This window comes from Euleptes europaea, chromosome 11 (genome assembly GCF_029931775.1).
Source record: "Euleptes europaea isolate rEulEur1 chromosome 11, rEulEur1.hap1, whole genome shotgun sequence".
Lineage (NCBI taxonomy): Eukaryota > Metazoa > Chordata > Lepidosauria > Squamata > Sphaerodactylidae > Euleptes > Euleptes europaea.
The window spans coordinates 14,996,586-15,020,715 of NC_079322.1; the positions used below are offsets into that span (position 1 = coordinate 14,996,586).

Genomic DNA, 24,130 nt, shown 5'->3' on the forward strand with positions numbered 1-24,130 from the left:
CTCGGGACCACGCCCCCTCCCGTGACCTCACCGCCGCCCACCCAACCCCAAAGCGCGACGTGGCTTCCCAGCCTTGCCGGCCACGCCCACTTATCCCCAGTCCTCCCTCCCTTTGTCCCTTTCCCCCCTGTTCCTCCGCCCCGGGGGGGGGTTTATTTGCATAGGCAACGGAGTGGCAAGCCCTGATTGGTGCTCCGCGGGCCCGCCAATCGGAGAGAGGCACCTCAGAGCCGGAGCGGCGTTTTTTTTAAAAAACCCCGGACACGGGCGGCGTTCACACGCGCGCGGCCCTCCTTAGGCGTGCATTCTTAAGGAGGCGAGAACGGGTGAATCGGCCGGCGCAGGCGCTCTTGCAGCAGAGGCAATAAGCCCACTGTGAATTTAAAAAAAAAAAAAAAAGCCACCACTTTTTATTTCTTTCAGGGTTCTTGGGATTCCTGCTTTTTTCTCCTTTCTTTTCTTTTTTTGCACCTGGAGACCGCCGGGCGCCGCTGATTGGCTGGCAGCTCCCGCGGCCCCTGATCCTTCCCCAGCCAACCGGAGAGGAGGGCTTCCCCGAAGGCTCCCCCGCTGGGATCCGGCTCCCCCTGGGAGGCCTGGCCAGGGAAGAGGGAGGAGGCGCCGCCGAGGCCCAGGCGAAGATGGGGAAGGCGCCCCGAGCGTGCCTGCTGACCCTCCTCCTCCTCCTGGCGCTGGCCCAGCTCGCCCTCCTCGCCCGGGGGGAAGAAGAGCAGCCCCACGCAGGTGAGCGGGCCGGGGGGCGGGCAGACGGGCTCAGGTGCGGCTGCAACAAGGGCAGCAGGTAGGGCGGGGTAGAAGCACAGAGCTGGCAGGGACCACCAGGGTCATCTAGTCCATCCCCCTGCACCATGCAGGAAATTCACAACTACTTCCCCCTCCACACCCCTAGTGACCAGAAGATGGCCAAGATGCCCTCCCTCTCATCATCTGCCTAAGGTCACAGAATCAGCATTGCTGACAGATGGCCATCTAACCTCTGCTTAAAAACCTCCAGGGAAGGAGAGCCTACCACCTCCCGAGGAAGCCTGTTCCGCCGAGGAAAAGCTCTGTTAAGAGCAAAGGCTTTGGGGTGTAATCCTAAGATGAACAACACCCTTGTAAGCCCGTTGACTTCAATGGGCACAGAAGTGGAGTGCCCTTCAAATTTTTCAAATTGTATATGACAGAGAGATTGTGTATGTACCTGCGTGTGTTTGCATCAAAACTGTGAAGCCCTTGTTACTGGAATCACAGAGTTGGAAGGGACCACCAGGGTCATCTAGTCCAACCCCCTGCCCCATGCAGGAAATTCACAACTACCTCCCCCAGTGACCCCTACTCCATGCCCAGAAGATGGCCAAGACGCCCTCCCTCTCATCATCTGCCTAAGATGACAGAATCAGCATTGCTGACAGATGGCCATCCAGCCTCTGCTTAAAAACCTCCAGGGAGGGAGAGCTCACCACCTCCTGAGGAAGCCTGTTCCACTGAGCAACCGCTCTAACGGTTAGAAAATTCTTCCTAAAGGGGAGAAGGGGGGCATATCTTTTTTTACCCTTTCACAGGATCGCTAAAATTGAGAGATTTGACTGTATTTAGCTGCCGACGGGATAAATCCGGCTGTTTTCATGCACGTTTGCAGAGCATTTTTTGTATTCTCTTCACCTTTTTAATTTTCTGCTGCTCCAGATAAAAAACCCTTGCTCTCCTGCAGTGGCGTGATACAGTTGTGTAGGCCTTCTGTTTTTTGGCGTTCTTGGAGTCAAAGGGTGCCTGGAGTTTTCGTAGCTTACCTTGCAAGGTGGCGTCAACGTGAATCAGTGGTCAGGTGTTGGATCTTGGACCTACAGTTCATCTCCAAGGTCTTAGATGAGTGAGGCCTGTTGAGTTACTAGTAGGTGTTGGTGGCCTTCAAACGTTGCCATCCTTCAAAACTTTGATCGAGAACAAAGGGACTACGATATGGATAGGTAGAACCACCACAATCAATAGTAGTATATCTTTGCCCCCAACTACAGGTGTACAGGTAATAGGGAAGGCTATGGTTTCCCTTTGCCCAAGTCAGCCTGCTAGCCACAGCAGAAACCGAATGTTGGCTTCGGAGGATATTTGGTCAGGATATGGCAAGGTAGTTCTTACATTTATCTAAACTTGGAGAGAAAGCCATGGTGAGCTGTTTGATCTTGTTTTAAAATTGATCTCCAGGCCTTAGATAAAATAGACTAGTAAGGCATGTAGCATTAATTGTAGTGGCACTGCTGGTGTATTTCTGAATAAACTTCTATTTTGGAAGTCGCCTAAAATTCTGAGCTAAATGGTGCTTATTGTATGACCGCAGGGCTGAGATGTAAAGCTTCATTTGCAAAATATTTGTGATGTTGATTATTTCCAGGCACTTTCTATTTACACAATTGGTCGATCTCAAATGTACCTCCCTGGTGCAAGTTAAAGATTTAGTTGCATTGTTTTTAGGGGTTGACTTGAAAGTTTTGCTTGGTAAGGTGCTGAAATGTATGCATACATAGTTTCAGTGTGTTCAGTGGTCCAATGTATGCGACCCCCAAACAGTAATTTTGTAAGTGATGTGTTTTTTACCTTGACATTGATTTCAAACATGCTTTAAAATAAAACCTGAAGTTTCAAGAGGGAAACAGAAATGCTGCTCACTTTGAAATATTACAGGACAAATTCTGGTGAGTCTGTGGTAAGCACCTTAAAGACTAACAGTGCAGTCCTAAAGAGAGTTACTCTAGTCTAAGCCCATTCGTTTAAATAGGTAGCTCTGTATAAGATTGCGCTGTAACTGATACACTGAAGGATAAACATCACAGCTCACATCATTGCAGATTCAGAATTCCCCCTCCCCCCCAAAAAAAAATCTTTTGGGAGACATGCCTTGGAAGGGTGCTCGGGACCTGGAGACCAAGCACTGCGAGGAAAGGCTGAGGGAGTTGGGAATGTTCAGTCTGGAGAAGAGGAGGTTGGGGGGACAGACATGATTTAAGTATTTGGAGGGCTGTCACTTAGAGGAGGGCAGGGAGCTGTTCCTATTGGCAGCAGAGGATAATGGGTATAAATTGTGAGTGGAAAGGTACTGGCTGGATGTTAGAAAAAGAATTTTTTACAGTAAGAGTAGTTCAGCAGTGGAATCCGCTGCCTAGGGAGGTGGTGAGCTCCCCCTCACTGGCAGTCTTCAAGCAGCGGCTGGACGAACACTTGTCAGGGATGCTCTAAGATGATCCTGCATTGAGTTGAGGGTTGGATTAGATGGCCTGTATGGCCCCTTCCAACTCTATGATAAATCATAATAATTGCTAGATATTCTTACCACCTAAATTGAGTGTATCTGGGTGGCTCGGCTTTAGGGGGGTTCCTCCAGCCAACATACCAATTTATTTCATTTTTGGAAAGAAATTGGTTTTATGATATTGTGTGGAGGGGAGGAGATTGTGGAGTCAAGGCTGTTTTACAAGATTGTCCTGAGCCCAGAGAACTAATGCTAGGCTGGACTTCTATATCTGTATATTATTTTCAGATTTTTTAAAAAGTTGGGCCTTCTCCTGCAGAGGCTAAAAACAGCGCTGTGGTCTTGCAAAGACCCTACGCTCAGGGTTGGCCCAAGGAAGTTGGCAGTGTCTTGTGCATGCTGTTTGGTCTGTTACACAAATGAGATCACTGGGGAGATTTTGTTTACAGTCTTGTAACTGTACAGGTTTTAAACACACAATTAAATCCGCCCAAGCCCTATAATCAGTTCAGCTCTCAAATGCATCTTGGGATCGAAGCCAGAAATTAAACGAAGGATTCCTTGTACCTGATCTAAAGCAAGAATTATTCCTCCATCAGATAATTCAAGGATTCTCCTAGGACTCAATTGCATTTCACTGAAAATAGAAGCAGTGTTAATTCTGGGCTGCCCCTGCCCAGTAGATAGGATTGCTTATGAATTGTCATAAGACTTCTGAAAAAGTATACCTCTGCTAAAACCTTTTCAACACGAGCAAAGGCTGCAGACCCTTAAAACAGGCGAGGTCCTTTCGAGCTGTAAAATAAATGTCTTGTATGGCTTACCTGCTTCCCATAGTTTGATGTAGCAAAATAAAACCTGCCCCTGGCCTTTTATCTTTCTTCCCCTCCCCCAGCTCATTAGGTAATGGTCAGTGCAACGTCCGTTCTGAGTGGGTTGCATGCTGAGGACAGAGAAGTAAGTTGGGTGGCATGGTTTGAACAACAAGCTGCACGCTGTATTTATTTAACGCGAAACCTACATCAGCAATAGATTTCCTGGTCTAGAGTGCCGTCCAACTCTTCAACTGGACAATAACACTATTTATTGTAGAGTGATGTTAATTTCCACTGCTCACCCACGCTATTCAGGCACCATCCGTACACAAGAAGACTGCTGCTGTTCACGGTATTTATTACCAGTTTCGTGCTAGAACAGTCCTGCACAGTTTTTGGCTTGCCAAACCCTGCATGGCTCACTGGGCCAAGCATTTTTTTAAAAAAATTACGTTATTTATAGTGCACCTTTCTCACCGTCAGCAGGCTTCACAGTATGAGTCAATACAATCAACTGTTGAGACGTTCAATAAGCAATGCAATAGAGTTTGAATGGCCAAAATTTGAAAACAGGCAGAGATCTGAATACAGAGCTGAAACTAAGCATGAGCATCTAAACATTACATGTTAAACAATGCGGAAACAACCTTGTAGGAACGAACATACCTGCAACAACAGAAGGTACACAGTGGAATAGTCTACAGCCCCTATTCCTTTACCAAAGCACCTTTCTGAACCATTTTCTTACATTATAGCCCTCTTACCTGTGCCCAAAAAGCTCTCCTGAATACTTGAGGAGGCAGACAACAAACAGCGAAAAATTTATTGAGTCATTAATAGAGCTGTGTTTGGTTTGGGCGTGTTATGATGTTTCTAATATGATTGCATCCTTGAGGACTGAAATGGGGCAAAAAGGAAGGGGGAGATGAGTGAAGGGTGAGTGACCCTTGGGATCCTGGCCAGTCCCCACAGATAAGTGAAAGAACTTTCTTTCCCATACAGATTTGAACTAAGCTGTCAAAAGCTTGGGGCAGGAGAGCTCTAAAATGATTGCAGAGTTAGTTGAGTTCTCCAGGGCATAAAAGTAAAACTTGAGTATTACCGTTTTCTCTGTCAAACTGGAAGAAATTAATCTGATCTTTCCACATCTTTGTTGTAGAGAGGACATTTACATTATCTAATGCTGGAAGCTGCTTGTTTTAAAGTAGTCAACAGAGCTTATGATTTTTCTCTCCTGCATGAGATCCTTTAGCAGATGCTAAAGCTGGATGGAATATACTCGGAAAATTAATTGAAAATATAGATGCATCTTTTAAAATGAATGAACCAAAGGTGGCTTTTCAGCCTGTGACTGAGAACCATTTTGCTTAGGTTGAGGAAGGGCCCTTCGCTCAGCACTTTAATATGCGCTGTGCGTAAGGTTCCGGATTCAATTTCCAACATCTCCAGAATCAAAGTGGAAAGACCACTGCCCGAGATCTCGGAGAGTACTTCCAATCAGAGTAAGCGATGCGAGGCTAGATGAACCAATGAGCTTACTTGGTGCAAGTTGGTTTTCATACAAGACTGCCAATAAGATTTTGCCTCCTCATATAGCATCCATCCCCTGACCTAGATGCCGTCGCTCATTAATTGCTGTACTCGCACAAACAAAAAATTTGTTAGCATATTGGGGAACCATTTGTGGACACTAAATCATTGCATTCTATACCTTTCATTTTCACAGAAATGGGCATGTATTGATGGTTTACACCTCCATTGCAATGTCAGTTTCTTTTTCTTGATTAACTCAGAATCTCTTGCCAAAGAGGAAGCTGATGATGATGATGATGATGAAGATGAAGTTGACGATTCCGAAGTGAAAGAAGAAAATGGTGTGCTGGTGCTGAACGATGCAAACTTTGATACATTTGTGGAAGGCCAAGATACTGTGCTTTTAGAATTCTATGCCCCATGGTAAGCTTGACAGTGGCATTATTTTCTTGTTTTGACCGAGCGGATGCGGTAGTTGTCTGCCGCATGTATGCTGGCAGCTGCCATAAAATGCTCCCACCCTCTTCTCTACAGCATGAATGCCCATTTTTTAAACTAGTGTGGTGTAGTGGTTAAGAGTGTCAAACTAATATCAGGGAGACCCAGGTTTTGAATCCCCACGTGCCACTGAAGCTCCCTGGGTGACCTTGGCCCAGTATTTGAAAGGCTGTCACTGAGTGGAGGGCAGGGAGCTGTCCCTTTGGGCAACAGAGGATAGGACTTGCAATAGTGGGTTTAAATTATGGGTGGAAAGGTACCAGATGAAAACATTCCTTTACAGTAAGAGAGTTGTTCAGGAACCCTGTGGCGTAGAGTGGTAAGCTGCAATACTGCAGTCAAAAGCTCTGCTCACGACCTGAGTTCGATCCCGATGGAAGTCGGTTTCAGGTAGCCAACTCAAGGTCGACTCAGCCTTCCATCCTTCCAAGATCAGTAAAATGAGTACCCAACTTGCTGGGGGTAAAGTGTAGATGAGTGGGGAAGGCAATGGCAAACCACCCCGTAAACATAGTCTGCCTATTAAACGTCGGGATCTAATGTCACCCCATGGGTCAGTAATGACCTGGTGCTTGCACAGGGGACTACCTTTTAACCTTTAAAAGTAGTTCAGCAGTGGAACTGGCTGTTTAGGGAGGTGGTGAGCTCCCCCTTACTGGCAGTCTTTAAGCAGGAGCAGAAGGAACACTTGTCAGGGTTGCTTTAGACTGATCCTGCATTGAGCAGGGGGTTGGACTGGATGGCCCCTTGCAACTCTTTGCTTCTAGTCCTACTCTCTCAACTTAACCTACCTCACAGGGGTGTTGTGAGGATAAAATGGTGGGAATAATGATGAGGCCCCATTGGGGAGAAAAGCAGGGTATAAATTAATTAAAGAAAGAATAAAATAAATGAACAAACAAAACATAGGCACCAGTATTTAACTCTGGCTTGCACTAAGCCAGATTTTGGTGACTTAACTTCAAGCCGTGGTTAAGAGGGAACCGTGGTTAGCCTTAACCGTGGCTAACAGTGCTGGCATTGGTGTGCCTGTTGGGAGTTGTGGGAAACTGTTAATGGTGCCAAATGTGATGTGTTCAACCTTTTGGGGGGGCTTTCGCTGAGGAGAGAATGTATGATTTTACAGTATGGTAAAGACGCATGGGCATTTGTTTGTATTGGGTTCTGTACGCGAGATATTTTCCGTAGTTGTGGGGGTTTCTACCAGGGGAATGCTCATGCCCATGGTCTTCTTCCACCTGAAGTGCTAAAATCACCCCAAAAAATGTGTCCTTGTGATTCCTCTGCATGTCACATCAGGCCTTAGAGGGTCTCTGGGTGTTGTTCTTGGTTATCCTGTGCAGTGATTCAGCTTGGCCCAGGAGTACCCTACGGATGGAAGAAGCAGCACAGTTATGAATGCAGCACTTGCTAATGGTTCACTACATATATAGCTGGTTCACGCTCATTTCTAAAGCACCTAAGATCTACTAGTCAGGGTAGCAATTTTTGCCTGCATGTATAACAAACGTGAAAGAGTTCAGTGATGTGAGGGGGACCTTTATTTTGTACCAAGTTTTCACCATCTCGCTTCAACAGCAAATTATAGCTTGCTTCCACAGACAAACTCATCTGTGGAAGCTTGACTTCCTTGCCTCCCCACTCCCTCTGCAGCTGGAAATGCTGCTCCTTAGAGACTCAGACCCCCCAGGAATAGCTTGTAGGAGGGAATGGGTGAAAATCACCCTGCTTTTGTGTGCACAGAAATTTTTGGTGGTTTAAAAGAGGGGCCACCCGTAGCCGCAACTCTAGGTGCTCTCTTTTGGGGATGCAAGGGCAGGTGTCCTGGATTAATAACCCCCGAGCTGGGAATCACCCAGCTTCCTCCGATAGCTGCCACCACTCTTGAGTAGGGTCTGGCACCAGCCTGGGGCCAAGAGCACACCAGTCTGCCCCTTGGTGCCGCAGCAACTCACACACCAAACCTGCAGAGTAGCCCCTCTGCAGCGTGAGGTGAAAATAATCAAACTTGGTAAGTGTATAGCCACACAAGGTCATCTAGATTTAGTCTTGCAGCCAGCAAGAGTTCAAGAAGCCAAACAGGGACATAATCTAAAGATTTATTATGACTTGCACGTAGTTCCAGTTCAGAAAATATACATAAGCAAGGCAACAGAAAATAATAAAACTTAACATATATCTGACTCCACAGTAAGGTCTCTTAAAGCAAGGCTTTTAGTAGGCAAGGCAATTGACCAATTCACAGGCGTTGGTCACGGGTTTCCCCTGATTCAGCGTTCAGGATCGCGTCCAGGGAGGAAAAAGAGTGCATCCCTTCCTATGGAACAAACAGGCATGGTGATGGCCTCTGAGCACACAAGCCCAAAAGAACCACTCCCTGACCATCCAAGTCAGGTGTTCTTATTTTTGCGAGCTGTGGGGTGGGCCCTTACCCAATCCCAGGTCGCCCCGGATCCAAGCCAGGTGTTACCGCTTTGTACCTCATTGGTTCTTCTAATTACACGGCCTTGAAGGCCGGAAAAAGGCAGTTGGAGATCTCTCCAGCTGCCCGCTGTCTCGGGGTGTGAAACTCCCCACACCCTTTTCATACCAAGGCTTCCCAAGACATAAAGCAGGCAGGCCAAACTTCAGGCCTGAACCAAGGAATATTCTACAAGGAATTGTGGATACTCGCAATATCTTGACAGGTGGGAACCAGCACTCGATATAGTATATCTTCCCCCATTTAGAGAAGCGCTTGGTATTGTCTGGAGGCCACAAATCCAAGTGCTTGGACGGCTCAGAATGTTTATTGTCAGCAAATATTTTTTTATAGAAGGGTGAAGAATGCTGAAATAAAAATACAGCTACATATTTTGTTGTGGAAAAGGCAAGAAAAGGCATTTGAAATATGTGATGGTTGAAAGCCTGCATCTTCTTCCCCACATTCAGTTTGAGGTTTTGTTATTCTTGGGTTCTGCAACTACATAAAATGCAAGCAGAGTTAGTCGTGGATGTAACCCCTAGCCAGTCCATTGCAAAAAAAAAAAAAAATCCCCCCTTCCTCCTTCAGGTGTGGACACTGCAAGCAGTTCGCTCCAGAATATGAAAAGATCGCCAAAACACTGAAAGAAAACGATCCTCCCATCCCGGTCGCCAAAATAGATGCTACAGCAGCCACTGCGGTGTCGAGTCGTTTTGATGTTGGCGGTTACCCAACCATCAAAATTCTGAAGAAGGGGCAGCCTGTGGATTATGATGGATCGAGGACAGAAGCAGGTAAGCATCACCATGCTAAGCCGAGGATGCTGCGCATAGCTTGTAACCTGTCCCCAACATAGAGGCTAGTGAAATAGAGGAAGTCTAAGGGCTGTTTCACGTGTGGCGTAGTGGTTAGAGTGCCAGACTGGGATCTGGGAGGCCCAGGTTCGAATCCCCATTCTACCATGGAAGCTTGCTGGGTGACCCTGGGTCACTCACTCTCTCACTTTATAGCCTGCCTCACAGGGCAAAGTTTAGGTAAAATGAAGAAGAGTTGGTTTTTATATGCTGGCTTTTTCTACCAGTTAAGGGAGACTCAAACCGGCTTACTATCACCTTTCCTTCCCCTCCCCCAACAGACACCCTGTGAGGTAGGTGGGGCTGAGAGAGTGTGACTAGCCCAAGGTCACCCAGCTGGCTTCGTGTGTAGGAGTGGGAAAACAAATCCAGTTCACCAGATTAGCCTCTGCCGCTCATGTGGAGGAGTGGGGAATCAAACCCCGTTCTCCAGATCAGACTCCACCGCTTCAAACCAGCTTTGGGGCCCCTTTGGGAAAAACAAAGGGTATAAGCATCTAAATAATACATTTTTATTTAGAGCCAGGAATAACTTGGGGGCCTTCTGCTTACTATGTAAAGGACAAAATTGCATATCCCCCCCCCCACACACACACACACACTAAGATGTGTAAGTTATGCCCCTCTCAGGAATTCTTCATCTCCCCCTTAACGGCACAGAAACCTGAAAGAAGATGCAGAGGCCACGTGTAGGGTCCAAAATGTTTTTTAAAGCTAAGCACCTTCCCCAAAAACCATTATCGCAATGCAACATCCCCATATCCAAAGAAACAGTGCTCACTATAGAATTTTATGCTGTCCCAAGACTTAAGGGCGCTTTTACACATGCCAAATAATGCACTTTCAATCGACTTTGCAGCTGGATTTTACTCTGTGGATTGAAAGTGCATTATTTTGTGCGATAGCTCTCTCAGTTAGCAAAATTCAATTGTTTTTTTCAGAAGCACCAGTGGTAGCAAACTACCCTTTTGTGCCATTCTGTAGCTGCAGTCCACCCTTCTACACCAACCTTTAAGGAGTCTCAAAGTGTCTTACAATCGCCTCCCCCCCCCCCCAACAGGCACCTTGTGAGGTAGGTGGGGCTGAGAGAGTTCGGAGAGAACTGACTAGCCCAAGATCACCCAGCAGGCTTCATGTGGAGGAGTGGGGAATCAAACCCCCCCCTGGATTCTCCAGAATAGAGTCCGCCAGCTAAGAACATGGGCATTCTTCAAGGCAGAAGGTCTCCAGTTCAGGTCTTGCCAGTCAACTTCATTATCTTCTTGAGAATGTTGCAGGACAACCCATAATGTCATGTGCATGCTAGGGAAACATTTTGGGGGGTTTAACAAGGAAGGTATACATGTAATAAAAATAGTTAAATTATGGAACTCCCTGCCCCAGGATGTGGTGGTGGCTACCAGCTTAGAAGGCTTTAAGAGGGGAGTGGACATGTTCATGGAGGAGAGGGGTATATATGGCTACTAGTAAAAATGGTTAGTTGTCATGATGCATACCTATTCTCTCCAGAATCAGAGGAGTATGCCTACTATGTTAGGTGCTGTGGAACACAGGCAAGATAATGCTGCTGCAGTCATCTTGTTTGTAGGCTTCCAGAGGCACCTGGTTGGCCACTGTGTGAACTGACTGCTAGACTTCTTGTAGTGATTTTTAATTTTATTTTAATAAAGGGGTACAGAAGGAAAACGGGAAAGGGAAAAAATAGAAATATTTGTCATACCATTAACAAACTGAAAAGTAGCAGTTACAATGCTAGACTTGATGGGCCTTGGTCTGATCCAGCATGGCTTTTCTTATGTTCTTATGAGACCCAAGGTAGCTCTATGCTGATAAATTCAGACTCAGTTCTTAAGGACTAGGGACTTGCTGCCTCTACCATTTGACATCGTTAAGCACACCCTTTTATTTTCTCCCACATAGGAGTGAGAAGTGTCAAACGTGGGGGGATGCTGCTGTGATCAGAACAGAGTATGCCCTGACTCTGGGGACGGGGCTGGATCCCACTAATGAGGGCTTTGCCAGAGGCGGGGCACACTGCACTTTTTCCAGATGTCTTTGCAGTATACAAACCTAGCTCTTCATTGTGTCCTCAGTTCACAATCTCTTGTGTCTTTTTTTTCTTTTTAAAGAAATTGTGGCTAAAGTGAAAGAGGTTTCACAGCCTGATTGGATCCCTCCACCTGAAGCAACCTTAGTGTTGACAAAAGATAACTTTGATGAAACTGTGAATGAGGCTGACATAATCTTGGTTGAATTCTATGCTCCATGGTAAGAGGGAACCCTGGTTGTTTATCCCATTCCTTCTACTAATTTCACATCTGCTCATGGCTCCTTTGTTGAACAGAGATTGGCTTCATGCTTCTGTGTTCCTTTCAGAATAGTTCCTGAAAAGGAAGTGGTAGTGGGTATTGTCACGTCTAAGTGCATTCAACTGGTTTTTGATGCCTCTGATTTCTGATGTGCCGCTTCATGGTGTTAAAAACCAGCTATTTTTGTTCGTAGTAGACATATCAGTAGATATCCATTTGCTTTGGGCCTCTGGTTATCTTTGCACATGCACGTTGGGGTAAAAAAGAGAAAGCAGTGACCATTTGCAAGGCAGCATCCATTCTTTTGAAAACGCATAGTGTTCTCTACTGAAAAGCCTTTGTTATAACCTGAATTTTACAGTGGAAAGGGAACCGGTTGTCTACAGTTTCCCACTGTTGCATATGAACATACACATCCAGTTGCAAACGTGGGTAGTATTCTTGAGCCTGCTTGCATATCCAGGACACTTTCATAAAAATTCATTTGAGATGTTTGCCTCTGAATATGTAAATGAGAGCTAACTATAGTAATTCATTTCACCCAATCCAAGGGTATCATCTGTAAATTTTAAAGAATACATCTCTAACACTGATACATTTCAAATATTAGGAAAGACAATAGTGTTTTCCCATTTTGTTCCTATCTCTTTCATTTATAATAAAGTAAGCCTCTTTCCTTTCTCTTAAAAAATTGAAAGATCTTGAACTTTTGCCTGTGAAATTACCGGGTTTCTTTATAGGTGCGGCCACTGCAAACAGCTGGCTCCAGAATATGAGAAAGCGGCCAAGGAGCTTAGCAAACGCACTCCCCCCATCCCCCTGGCAAAGGTTGACGCCACTGCTGAGATGGATCTCGCTAAGAAATTCGAAGTGTCGGGATACCCAACGCTCAAGATCTTCCGCAAGGGCAAGCCGTTTGACTACAATGGCCCAAGAGAAAAATATGGTATGTAATCATGAATGACGCTTCTCATTTCTAGTTCATGCAAAAATTATTATAAATGCCACTGGTCATCTTTGCCACCGACGCGTGGGTTTTTTTTTTTAACAGAGCAGGGGCTGAAACAGGGTTTTGCTTCTCAGGGAATGTGTAGTGGGAAGAAAAAAGTTGGTTTTTATACCCTGATTTTCTCTCCCTTAAAGAGTCTCAAATCGGCTTACAATCACCTTCTCTTCCTCTCCCCACAACAGACATCTTGTGAGGTAGGTGGGGCTGAGAGAGTTCGGTGAGTAGCCCGAGGTCACCCAGCAGGCTTCATGTGGAGGAGTGGGGAAACCAACTGGGTTCACCAGGTTAGAGTCCACTGGTCTTAACCACTACACTTCGCTGGTTCTCTGATGAAACGAGTGGAGGTTTTTGCAAACATTCAACATATTGGACATCACTGTTGTTTCTTTGACTCTGTACAGAGGCAGTGTTGTGTAGTGGTTAGAGTGTTGGATTGGGATCTGGCATCCCCACTCTGCCATAGAAGCTTACTGAGTGACCTTGAGCCAGTCACTCTCTCTCTCTCTGATTAACCTACCTCGCAAAATGGAGAAGAGGAAAATGGTGCAATCCGTTTGGATTCCCATAGGAGAGAAAGGCGGGGTATGGATGAAGTAAAGAATACATCCTGGAAATGAATTGAGAAAATTTCGAAACCACATCCTGGAATTTTTTCACTGGAATGATGTGGCCAGTGTTGCAGCAGTCCTGTTTGCCACTCCAGTTTCCTATAATCAGTCTACATTTTTCATCATGCGCACCTTGAGGTACAATGGTATGTTCTTATGGGCAGGATAACTTTCTGCGTTTGGGGGTCAAGATGGAGGAGGGCATTTTCTCTTGTAGCCTGCTGGAAATCAAACCATGTAGAGAACTTTTTGCGGACAGAAGCATCTGCCGAGGAATTCTTGCATGTCTGCCACAAAAGCCCAGATGCGTTACGGAAGGTTCTGGGGCTTGACCTCGGTTGCCCATTGAGTTTACACTTTCTGGCTTCAGATTCAGCATGTGTGTCAATCGCTTCCCCCTTGCAGCGTGTTCCAAGGGTAGCGGGCAAGAAAGCTTTTCCTCCAGCCCTGCTTCTGTTACTGGGAAGCCCTGAAGCTTCTGAGGTTCCCCAAATCACACAGGCCTAAGAATATTTATGATCCATGGTTTCCGGGGCGAAAAGGCTTGGCTTTTCCTAGTACTTGTTTGCACAGGCAGTAGTGGTGATGGCCAGCAGCAGATTTGCTCGATCACGCAACTGAAGAACAAATACCATGAAATCACCTCTGCATTTGACCATATTTGCAGCTGCCGAGATCACAAGGCATGTTTCATCACCAAGAGGGATTTATGCATGGGCAAACATGCGTACATGGTTGAGTGACCCCCACGGTGGTATGGTGAAAGAGCATTCTGCTTTTTGTAGGAAGTCTTAATGTGTATGCCCAGATGAGGAGAGCAAGCTCGAAGGAGTTTTAGCAAGTTTTGCAACTGATCTAGTTTCAATCTATGTACTGTTGGGGGTGATGTCTTCGAAGAGTAAAATGGAGATTTTGCTTTGGTGTATCTTCCCCCCCCCCCCACTGGTTATGCAGCCTTGTAACTGCTGTACCATGAAATCAGTAACATTGCAGGTGCTGCATCCTGTAGTACCTTTGCACCAATGCCTCCCTAGCTCAATTCTCTCTTGGGCTGTGGTTGTGGGAAGTGCTTGTGTTATCCTGGATTTCTCAGCATCAGCAATATGATGGAGTAGCCACAGAGGAATAATTAGCCATAACCATACCGTATGCGTAATGTTTTGAAAGAGGGTCTAATGGGGTCAATTTTTCCACCTGGAGTGATAGGATTTGTTCTTTTAGATTATTTTTAAAATCCTGACGCTGCAAAGAAAATAGCAGCATGTGACTCCAGTTTGAGGGTAGTCCTTTTGTGCCATGCTTGCAAAGCGTGACTTCTTCCAAAAAAAGTTATAGAACATCCTTTGATCCAAAACATAATTCCAGAGCACCTACAGGTCTATATGTCCTTCATTTTTAAAATTTTCTCTAGAAAATGTACTGCAGCTATAAATGTTAAGAGGTGGGAATGGCACATTCAGTGCTGCAAAAAGAGACAGTGCAATCCTTAGAAGGCTTTCCTGGGAGGAAGCACTGTTGAATAACATGGAAATTACTTCTGTGAAGGCTTGCCTTGGATTGCTGTGAGTCACCAAAATCCAGGGACCACTTTGTGAAGATGTATGTTCCTACTCAGAGCTCTGCTGACTGTGGTCTGCCTAGTATGCAGAGAGTGGACAGGGAGAAGCTTTCTCCCTTTCTCATAACATCAAAACGTGGGGTCATCTTGCTGAAGCTAGAGGGTGAGACATTCAAAACAGATAAAGTGAAGTATTTCTTCATACAACGCCTAGTTAAATTGTGGAACTCTCTGCCCAGGGTGTGGTGATGGCTGCCAACTTGGAAGGCTTTAAGAGGGGAGTGAGCATGTTCATGGGGAAGAGGGGTATTCATGGCTACTAGTCAAAATGGATACTAGTCAAGATGTATACCTATTCTTTCCAGGATCAGAGGAACATTCCCATTATATTAGGTACTGTGAAACACAGACAGGATAGTACTGCAGTCGTCTTTTTTGTGGGCTTCCTAGAGGCACCTGGTTGGCCACTGTGTGAACAGACTGCTGGACTTGATGGACCTTGGTCTAATCCAGCATGGCTTTTCTTATGTTCTTACGTGTTGTGTGTGTATGTGTGTGTGTAAAATAAAGTTATCAGATTGAATTTTAAAATGCAGAGTGTACCATCAAGTTGCAAAGGAGCCATAGCAAACCCATAAAGTTCCCCCGCATGGGGTTTTCAAGGCAAGAGATGAGTGAAGGCGGTTTGCCGTGGCATTCCTCTGCATAGTGGTCCCGATCTTCTCTGGTGCTTAGCTTCCAAATTCTGATGAGTTTGGGCTGGTCTGGGGTGTTAGGGCTCCTAATTGAATGTTTATATGTGTCACTAATTGGTTTTCTTTTTTTAAGCCAAGCAATAATGCTGTGTTTCTTTTTTTATTCTTCAAACGTAGGAATTGTGGATTTCATGATCGAACAGGCTGGCCCCCCATCCAAACAGATCCAGGCTGTCAAACAAGTGCAGGAATTTATGAAAGATGGAGATGATGTCATCATCATTGGTCTGTTCAAAGGAGATCAGGACCCAGCCTACCAACTTTACCAAGATGCTGGTAAATCTTTTCTTTATTGATAAGTAATTTTACCAATGTCTGATGCCTAAGTTACATTCTTATGTCACAAACAAACCAGTTTATTTCTTGGTGAGAGCCGAAGAGTATGCAAGTGAATTTTCAACCGGGAAATCTCCATGTAAGGGGAGCAGGGGAAGGCAGAATCCAGAATGTCTCCTGGGTCATTCTCACTATGGACAGCCTATCACTGCTCATTTGAATATGGTCATAGAATCATAGAATAGAATCACAGAGTTGGAAGGGACCACCAGGGTCATCTAGTCCAACCCCCTGCCCAATGCAGGGATTTCACAACTACCTCCCACACACACACCCAGTGACCCCTACTCCATGCCCAGAAGATGGCCAAGACGCCCTCCCTCTCATCTGCCTAAGGTAATAGAATCAGCATTGCTGACAGATGGCCATCTAGTCTCTGCTTAAAACCTCCAGGGAAGGAGAGCTCATATGTAGTGAGAGTATTACATAAGCCCTTGTGAATGTACAGAAGAGGAGAGTTGATTTTGGCTGATAGATACCCACCAGTTATTCCTTAAGTTCTGGCATATCTCCTCCGTTACTGATTATTGTAGAGCAGGGGTCCCCAGTGTGGTGCCCATGGGCGTCATGGCGCCCACCAACACCTTTTCTGGTGCCTGCCAACTGTTTTTAGGAAGTGGGTGAGGCCAGGAAGGGCTTTAGCCCAAGAAGGCTTCTAATTGCCTATGCAGATTTTTTTTAATGTTGCTTTGGCACCAGCTGCCACCACAGCACAAGGATCTGCGCAGTGTTACTGAAGTTAAGTTGTGGCAGTCATTCGCAGCCATTTTGCTGCTGTGCCCACCATGCCGTGTCAGAATTCCAAATGTGCCTGCAGGCTGAAAAACCTTGGGGACCCCTGTTGTACAGCCCTCAATATTACCTGGGTATTTTCGCTGAACTCTGGCCTGGGGTGAGAGAACCACCAGCTGTCTCCCGGTTCCCCGCCCTGGATGGGAGAATTCACATACATGCCAGAGAAAAGTATATAGGGGGAAACAGCAAAGAAATGTTTGCAGTCTGCCGCTGGAGTCAAATCCCTGGCAGGATCAGCAGTCCTTGTTTTCTGATGGAAGGAGAGAAGTGGTCTCTTCCCGTGTGCAAAATCCGTAATAATTGTTTGGCCACTGTGTGAGACAGGATACTGGACTTGATGGATCACTGATCTGATCCAGCAGGACTCTTCTTATGTTCTTATCCAGTGGATTAAGAGGCAGGCTGTCTCCTTTGTATTTTATATTTATACATGCAGTTTTAGAAAGTTGATACTGTATTCTGTGCTGTAGTTTAAGGAAGGTATAGAAACTCTTTGGATTAACTGTTTGCATTGATGATTCAGCAGCTGTTGTTGTGTTTCTGATTTGGGGATGTTTTTGTTTCAATTTTCTCTAAGCTAACAACCTAAGAGAAGATTACAAATTCTATCACACCTTCAGCAATGAAATCTCAAGCTTCTTGAAAGTGGATCCTGGGAAACTGGTGGTGATGCAGCCCGAAAAATTTCAGTCCAAATATGAGCCCAAAATGCATGTCTTGGATATTAAAGTGAGTACTGATGTCAGCAGAAGAAATAAAGTTGACCTTATCAGCCCATTTGCAAGTTCTGAACTTTGGCGCTCTGCGCTACATTGTAACTGGTCAGTTCTCTTCAGTACAGAAGTACCTTTAGATCAGGCTCTGACCAAGGCCCTTAGCTGTAGAGGGCGGTGGGCTTTCTTGCAGTGGGATTCGTCTTCTGCATTCTGAGCTTGCCACGCTGTTTGAAGAAGCAGAGCTCATAAAGATCAAAATCATCCCCTTCATTCCACAAACTATTAAAAGTTCTCCCTGAAGGGCAAATCACAGTCAGAACCATGGTAATTATTGAAACTAGCATATTATTACCATTTGTTTACTCACTTCATTTATACCCCACCTTTCTCCCCAGTGGGGACCAAACCAGCTTACGTTGTTCTCTCTTCTGTTTTATCGTCACAACAATCCTGTGAGGTAGGTTAGGCTGAGAGTGTGTGACTGGCCCATGGTCACCCAGCAAGCTTCCACAGCAGTATAGGGTTTCGAATCTGGGTCTCCCAGATGCTCATCTTAACAACTCTAGCTCTGACAGATATGAGCTCTGAGCATACTGAGTTTGAACAAAAATGAAGGACTCCAAGGTGAAGGGAGGGATAGAGTCTGAACTGTGATGGGTCTGGGGTTGAGAAGATTGGGAAGGACTTCCAGTCAGCATCTTGGAAGGAGAAATGTAATGTCTTTAGTGGGGAAGGATACGTAAAGCCGTCATGGAATAAATCTTCTCACTCTCACCACTGACTAACTCTGATTATATTATGAGTAAATCATAACTTCTCAGTTACAAATGGGCAAGAGTATGTTTTGCACAGCAGGAAATGCTGAACAATCCTGAATATTTCCATACTCAGATTTCCTGAGTCTGGATGGTATAAATTATACTCCGTACATATGCACACATGAAGCTGCCTTCTACTGAATCAGACCCTTGGTCCACCAAAGTCAGTATTGTCTACTCAGACCGGCAGTGGCTCTTCGGGGTCTCGGGTAGAGGTCTTTCACATCACCTACTTGCCTGATCCCTTTAACTGGAGATGCTGGGGATTGAACCTGAGACCTTCTGCTTGTAACTGGAGATGCTGAGGATTGAACCTGGGACCTTCTGCATGCCAAGCAGATGCTCTACCACTGAGCCACAACCCTTCATAGACTGTAAGGCTCAAAAAATTGTGGCATTTTAAAGATCTGTAGCCATATTTCCATTAAGTGTGGTGGTTAGTGTGTTGGGCTAGGATCTGGGAGACCAAGGCTCAAATCCATACTCTGCCATGAAAACGTGCTGGGTGAGGGGCTAGTCACACTCTCTCAACCTTATGGAAGAAGGGATGCTGAAATATGCCTCCGTGAACGTTTGGAAGGAAGGGCAGGATAAAGATGAAAGTAGTAAATGAGTAAGTAAATAAATGTCAGCTTTTCCAAATACTGCATCTTGTTTTTTTTTTTTTTTACTGTAAACAGGAGTCCACCGATGCTGCTGCAGTTACAGAGCACATAGTGAAACACGCCTTGCCTCTAGTTGGTCATCGTAAGACGTCCAATGACGCTAAGAGATACGGGAAGAAACCTCTTGTGGTCATCTATTATATGGTAGACTTCAGCTTTGATTATCGTGTGGGTAGGTATGTTTTTGAAAAGGGTCACTTTGCAAGAACTGTGTGTGTTTAGTGCCGTCAAGTCACTTCTGACTCATGGCGACCCTATGAATCAGCGTCCTCCAAAACGTCTTATCTTTAACAGCCTTGCTCAGGTCTTGCAAATTGAGGGCTGTGGCTTCCTTTATTGAGTCAATCCATCTCTTGTTGGGTCTTCCTCTTTTCCTGCTGCCTTCAACTTTTCCTAGCATGATTGTCTTTTCCAGTGACTCATAATGTGTCTTCTCATGATGTGACCAAGAACTAGTGTACAGAAAAGCAGAAATCTCTTTAACTTTTTTGGTGTGTGTATGTGTTTGGTGATTTCCAGCTACCCAGTACTGGCGAAACAAAATTTTGGAGGTGGCTAAGGACTTCCCAGAATACACATTTGCCATTGCTGATGAAGAAGACTACTCCACTGAGATAAAAGACCTGGGGCTGATTGACAGTGGCGAGGATGTAAACGCTGCAATCTTCGATGAAGGGGGCAAGAAATATGCCATGGAGCCAGAAGAGTTCGACTCGGATGTGCTACGGGAATTTGTCTTAGCATTCAAAAAAGGTATGTTATGGCTGGATTGGTAACCAATGTTTCCTACCTCCCAATTGAGCTGTTGGGTGACTCTCACACATCTGGTGCTTCCTTAGGGCAGGTGGACTCTCGCACAGACTGGAGAGATCTTTATGTAGAACCAGGTGTACAGGAAACTAGCTCTGAGTGTTCAGATGTTCACATTAATAGACTTATCTTAAAGCTAAATCTTTAGCTCAACTTCAATATGGTTCCTTCTTGGGCCCATCAACCTCTTGCTTCTCACCACTGGAGAGAGTGCAATCCAAATTTCTAAGAGCAACTTTCCAGGTTCCCAAATGCGTCCCAAATGCCTGGATCAGATTAGAAACCGGAATGCTGAAGGTGCAAGCTAGAGTTTGCATCTCATTCATCCAGCTATGGTTGAAAGGAATATTGAAACCCCCAAGGGATCTTTCCTTTGATATTCCAGGATAAATTTCAAGCAAGTTGGTTGAGGACTGTTGGTAAAAGAATCAATTCCTTGGGATTTATCCCCGCAGGCACTGTTGAAAAGTGGGTATGAACGTGATAAAGATATTCAACAGAGGGTGGAAGACATCGAGCGGCAAGCAGACCTCTCTAGTGCCCCAAATTGTAAATGTCAGCTGAGCATTAAATATGTGGTTGCCCCTGCAGCCTATTTAACCAAACTAGAATTTAACAACAGCAGAAGGGCATTTACCTTGGCAAGGTGCGCGGCACTTCCTTCTGCCATGCTGGTAGGGAGATTCAAAAAGATCCCTTACTCAGAAAGATTATGTTTATGCTCGATGGGGGAGGTGGAAACTACAGAGCACACACTTCTGAGATGTCCACATTACAAGGAGGCCAGATCAAAATATCTCCAGCCAGTGTCAGTTGGGCTTCTTGATGAATCTGATGCTGCCAAACTGGAATATCTGTTGTCTGATAGAAACCACTGGATATCCAGACAAGTTGCCAAATTCTGTCTAGGGATATGCAAGACATGGGGAAATGATAATAAAGCTGACGCAGAGTTTTAAACCCATTTGACTAGCTCAAATGTTCATGCAGCTATTTTTGTTGTTGTATTGAACTGTTGTTGTTTTAATGATGTTTTAACTTTGCAATACTGGTCAAGGACCTCAATAAATTATAATGAATGAATTATCAGAGCTCTTTTACATCCAGTCCTGCATGCTTAAAGACAGTGGGTTGGATCCAGCGGTGCATGAGCTAAAAGGAAAACATACTTGAGTGCAGCTTCATCATTTGTCCAAGGTGTCAAAATAGCAAGGAGATTGTAAGCCAGTTTGAGACTCCTTAAAATCAGAGAAAATCGGGGTATAAAAATCAACTCTTCTTCTGTTTAGTTCTTAACACAATAACTGTGTTCCTGTGGAGCAATGGAATATACAACAGATGGTTTGCCATTCTGTATAGGATTAGCTTTGAAATAGTTCCTTAAATGCAACCTTGTGAGTGTGGGAAAATAGGAACATTTTTCACTGGGCACAGGTACTCCCATGGAAGTATCGCCTGGGGCTCATCGTGCTATTTTGACACCTTGGACGAATGATGTGATGACAGTTGCCACCAAACTGAAGATGTTCTGTAGCTAGGCTTTTGCAGTAGCTGTGACAAGTGAGAGTAACATCCTTTTTTTATCACAAGATCACAAGGCTGGAAGAGACCACAAGGGCCATCCAGTCCAACCCCCTGCCATGCAGGATCCCACAATTAAAGCACTCCCAACAGATGGCCATCCAGCCTCTGCTTAAAGACCTCCAAAGACGGAGACTCCACCACCCTCCGAGGCTGCGCATTCCACCATCGAACCAAACCGCCCTCACCATCAGAAAGTTCTTTCTAATGTTTAGGTGGAATCGCTTTTCTTAGTTTAAATCCATTACTCCGTGTCCTAGTCTCTGGAGCAACTGAGAATAAGCCAGTTCCCTCATTAACATGGCATCCCTTCAAATATTTAAACATGGCTATCATGTCACCCCTTAACCTCTTCTCCAGACTAAACAAACCCAGCTCCTTAAGTCTCTCCTCATAGGGCATAGATTCCAGACCTTTGACCATTCTGGTCACTCTTCTGGACATGCTCCAACTTGTCAACATACTTCTTAAATTGTGGAGCCCAAAACTGGACACAGTATTCTAAGTGTAGTCTGACCAATGCAGAATACAGTGGTAGTATTACTTCCCTTAATCTAGACACAGTACTCCTATTGATGCAGCCCAGAACTGCATTGGGCTTCTTAGCCACCATATTACACTGTTGACTCATATTCAGTTTGTGGTCCACTAAGACTCCCAGATCTCTTTCACATGTACTGTTGTCAAGCCAACTATCTTCCATCCTGTACCTATTATCCAGCCAGTTAGGAAAACTCATCAAACCTGAACATGGATTTTTTCCTTAAGTGCACCTCTGGTTACTAGTGTAGAGGCAGGAAGTGAGCTAGTAAAACTTCTTCCATTAAACCTCTTTTCAAGGATGCAGCGTATCAAAGAAGTTATATCTGTATGACAGCTTTTCTTTTTCCCTCCTAGGTAAACTAAAACCCATCGTGAAATCCCAGCCGATACCCAAAAATAACAAGGGTCCCGTGAAGATTGTAGTTGGTAAAACATTTGATTCTATAGTATTGGATCCTAACTCTGATGTCCTCATAGAACTCTATGCCCCCTGGTGCGGGCACTGCAAGAAACTTGAGCCTATCTATCTAGAGTTGGGTAAGAAATACAAGAACCAGAAGAACTTGGTCATTGCCAAGATGGATGCTACTGCCAATGACATCACCCACGACAACTACAAAGCTGAAGGATTCCCCACCATCTATTTTGCTCCCAGCAACAATAAGAGGAATCCTATTAAGTTCGAGGGTGGGGAGAGAGATCTGGAGCACTTGAGCAAGTTTGTAGAAGAACACGCCACCAAACTGAGCAGAACAAAAGAAGAACTTTGAATGGAGCGAAGATCATCCAATGTGTGGGGGCGGGAATGTTGAGGCAAAGTTAGGTTCACAGGAACAGCTCAGCATCCGGAGCACAGGGAGTTTTGGGAGTAACAAAACAATGCAGTATGAAACTTTATTACACAAGAAATATGGACTGTGAACTTCTCTGATGTGATTTGTTTTCATTAGTTAACCGTTCTTTATCTCATGAGAAAAATACATTATTTTTTGTGACTAACTGGAGCTTGGTTCTTGTGATATTTTATTGCCTACGCCAAACAAACTTTTAAGGATCTACCTTAACGTGTCTGACAAAGTTTAGCCAAACAGGATTGTTTCTGCCTGTAAGTGAGGAGAATTTTTATCAGGCATGGCCCCGGTATACAGCCATATCAAGCACTAATGCCTCCTCCAGGGTTTGGTCTTTGCATGGAACAGTATGGAACAGATGAATAATTCTAAATGAAAGCAGCATCTGTGCCTTATTTGCACGGCTAATCTCCCATCTTAACTCTCGTGAGATTTTTTTTAAAATACCGTAAAAAAAAATGTATCAGGTCACTTTTGCAGATACCAGTTTATTGGCTAGGAGCAACATTTCTTCGGTGGTTGCAACAGTCCAATATCATATCCAAGGTATCTCAGCATCTGTTTAGTCACTTGCTGCTTAGCCTCAGTCAACTAAGCATCTTTGTCCTTCCAAATTTGGGGCATTGATTCGCTTGTATTTCAGAATATAGTTAATTGAAAGAGCCGAAGATTGGAAAACAGATGCATTTCTTTTTACTTCTTGTGGTTGTAGTCTACCCCTTCTCATGTGTGTCGTATCAGTAAGTTAAGAGATTTAAAAAGGCTATATCCAATGGTGCAAAATAGGTAAAAATATTTTTTTAATTAATTCCCTACGTGTTTCGCCCAAGGAGCTTCTTCAGGGGAATCTGTAGTTATAGCAGTAGTCCTTCAAATGAGCATACATTCTGCAGCAATTCGCTATATTTACGCTTGTTTGAAGGACTACTGCAATAACTAGATTCCCCTGAAGAAGCCCTTTGGGCGAAACATGTAGGGCATTTGTATTCTGAGTAATAAAAAATCTTTTTACTTATTTTGCACCATTGGCTGTCACCTTTTTAAATCTCCTGTTACTGATGCATCCCTTTTATCTCTCTTTTGATATCAGTGTCACACTGAGTTTTGTGCTGTCAGCTGCTGATCTTTGTATTGCTTCTGAGCTCTGCTCCTCATTGGATTTTAAAAGCTCCACGTGTTAGCTAAGGGTAAGTGAGACATCTGTAAGTTCCCTGGGGCAGCTTATCCACACAGAAGTCATCACTTGATGTTGTCTTCACTTGACAAGCCTGTGTCTCTGAAGCAGACTTGGTTTCACTATAGTAGGTAAGGTGGCTGTCTGTCCGGTTGAGAAGGTTTGGGCCTTTCCACAGTAAGTTTGGTCCA

At 44.9% G+C, this 24,130-nt stretch overlaps 1 protein-coding gene across 1 annotated transcript; it reads left to right on the top strand.

The window, feature by feature from the left end:
* The first annotated feature begins 641 nt into the window (after nucleotides 1-641).
* On the top strand, nucleotides 642-22,700 carry PDIA4 (protein disulfide isomerase family A member 4). The gene is made up of 10 exons (XM_056857033.1): nucleotides 642-744; nucleotides 5,856-6,018; nucleotides 9,146-9,351; nucleotides 11,541-11,679; nucleotides 12,461-12,666; nucleotides 15,768-15,926; nucleotides 17,359-17,510; nucleotides 18,996-19,152; nucleotides 19,500-19,733; nucleotides 22,269-22,700. Exons 1-10 carry the CDS (start codon nucleotides 642-644, stop codon nucleotides 22,682-22,684), a joined length of 1,935 nt encoding a protein of 644 aa, XP_056713011.1. The 3' UTR covers nucleotides 22,685-22,700.
* The last annotated feature ends 1,430 nt before the right edge of the window (nucleotides 22,701-24,130 follow it).

What these genes read in the sequence shown, in the direction of transcription:
- PDIA4 (XM_056857033.1), top strand. Translation starts at nt 642, where the DNA reads ATGGGGAAGGCGCCCCGAGCGTGCCTGCTGACCCTCCTCCTCCTCCTG. An exon ending in AGAAGAGCAGCCCCACGCAG is followed by an intron (nt 745 to 5,855) that starts GTGAGCGGGCCG and finishes TGATTAACTCAG; the next exon opens with AATCTCTTGCCAAAGAGGAA. An exon ending in TGTCTTAGCATTCAAAAAAG is followed by an intron (nt 19,734 to 22,268) that starts GTATGTTATGGC and finishes TTTCCCTCCTAG; the next exon opens with GTAAACTAAAACCCATCGTG.